At 37.2% G+C, this 1,849-nt stretch overlaps 2 protein-coding genes and 1 long non-coding RNA gene across 4 annotated transcripts in view; all 3 read right to left on the bottom strand.

The window, feature by feature from the left end:
* Positions 1-1,849, bottom strand: part of LOC111493399 — a 631,558-nt gene that overhangs the window by 70,878 nt on the left and 558,831 nt on the right. The gene's annotated exons all lie outside the window — the stretch shown is intronic.
* Positions 1-1,849, bottom strand: part of LOC111493369 (NADH dehydrogenase [ubiquinone] 1 beta subcomplex subunit 3-B-like) — a 17,917-nt gene that overhangs the window by 5,899 nt on the left and 10,169 nt on the right. The window lies entirely within an intron of this gene.
* Positions 421-1,662, bottom strand: LOC111493047 (zinc-finger homeodomain protein 4-like). The gene has a single exon (XM_023142639.1). The coding sequence runs from the start codon at positions 1,478-1,480 to the stop codon at positions 593-595; it is 888 nt and encodes a 295-aa protein (XP_022998407.1). The 5' UTR covers positions 1,481-1,662; the 3' UTR covers positions 421-592.

Below are 1,849 nucleotides of genomic sequence, written 5' to 3'. Positions count from 1 at the left end.
AAAAAAAAAAAAAAAAAAAAAAAAGAACTACAAGATATATGAATAGAATAATGTTCAAAAGAAAAAGGTTGCCTTCTTATCAAGAAGGAATATAAATTTCACGCTTCTTTATAAAATGTTTTTTCAAATTTCAAATTTTGATAAAAGGTTTTTGAAAAGATTAGAGTTGATAAAACTAAAATGAACATCATTAAATTTTTTATTACAAAAAGACATTCAATGTTTACCATTTGATTCGATCAAACATACCTATAATTCAAAAAAATTATAGTTAATTTCATTTCTTCATTACAAACCCTAACCCCATCATAAAATAATAATAAATGATTTATTTACTGAATCAAGTTGGGATCTTGATGTTCCTCGTGATTGTTAAGGTGGCAGACACATAAATAAACCAATTAATCAGCCAATCAATTAATAAAAACCAATAAAGTGCGTGGGATTCAGTGTAATAACTCAGATTTAAACATCTCAACACCAACACTTTGATGATAATCATCATTAGCCAATAATAAGAGCAACAATTAATAGTAATAATTATATAATTCAATCTGAGTTAAAAGAAAAAAGAAAAAAGAAATGAAGAAATTTAAGTTAAGGGAGTAGGAGAATGGGGAGGAGAAATGGTATCCTTCTTCCCAAGATTGTGCTTATTGTTATGCATCCAAACCTTAAGAACTCTCCTCTTCACTCCAATCTCTTCACAGAATTGCTGCACCACACTCTCCTCTTGTTTCTGAATCTTCCATCCAACTTTCTCTGCAAACCTCAGCATCTTCTCCTTTTGCTCCGCCGTGAACTTTGTTCGGAATCGCTTCTTGTTCATCATTGGCCCCGAGTACGCCCTCGCCTCCTCGTGCTCCTCTGACTCTGACTGCCCACCTCCCCCGCCGAGCATGTTGTACGACATTATCATATGGTGGGGTTGTGCTCTAGATGATATGAATGCCGGCCCCGCCGCCGATGGATACGCAAATGCAGCTGCCTCTGGTGGGGCGATCATGTTCTTCCCTCCGACGAGGAGCTTCCTCCCAAGGCGAGGATGGTGGAGCCAGTCGTAGGGTTCTCCCTCGATCTCTTTTCGATGGAAGTTTCTATGACAATTGCAAGCCGAACACGTGAGGGCTTCAATGGATCCTTCTTCTCCACTCGGCATGAACTCGCCACACCCATCCGTGGCATTACCTCCCATGGAGGCCGCATGGTTTTTGAGACACTCTTTATATTTTACTTGCTTCTTCGTGTTGTTGTTGTTATTGTTGTTGCTGTTGTTATTATGATTGTGGTGAAGCTCGACTTCCATCTGAGAAGATGGAAGTGGGCTGCCGCCATTGACTGCCGCCGCGATGATATGGTTGCAGGCGGCAGACGGGTCATGGTGATGGATGACATGGTCGTGGTCGTGGCCGTGGCCAACGTAGCGACTATTTAAAGGGATGGGAATGGGAATGGGATGATCTTGAGTAGTGAGCTCCATTATTGTTAAGAAGATGAAGAAAAAGAGAGAAAAATAGGGTATGTTTGGGGTATAAGTGGATTAAAGGGAGATGCTTTGAATTGAGGAAGAAGAAATAAGAAATGGGTTTGGGAAGAAAAATGGTAGAAGAGAGTTATTGCATTGCATATTTGGAGGAGGAGGAGGGAGTTAGGGTGAAGACACTAAATAATAAGTAAAGAGTTTTATAATTAAAAAAAAGTTCTTTTAACCGACAAAACTGGAGAACACAACAAAAGACACAGTGGTTTTTTTTACAAGAAGAAAAAAAAAAAAAAAAAAAAAAAAAAAAAAAAAAAAAAAAAAAAAAAAAAAAAAAAAAAAAAAAAAAAAAAAAAAAAAAAAAAAAAA

The sequence above is a fragment of the Cucurbita maxima genome, unplaced genomic scaffold (assembly GCF_002738345.1).
Source record: "Cucurbita maxima cultivar Rimu unplaced genomic scaffold, Cmax_1.0 Cma_Scf00001, whole genome shotgun sequence".
NCBI classification, from domain to species: domain Eukaryota; kingdom Viridiplantae; phylum Streptophyta; class Magnoliopsida; order Cucurbitales; family Cucurbitaceae; genus Cucurbita; species Cucurbita maxima.
This window is presented reverse-complemented; position numbering and strand designations above follow the sequence as displayed.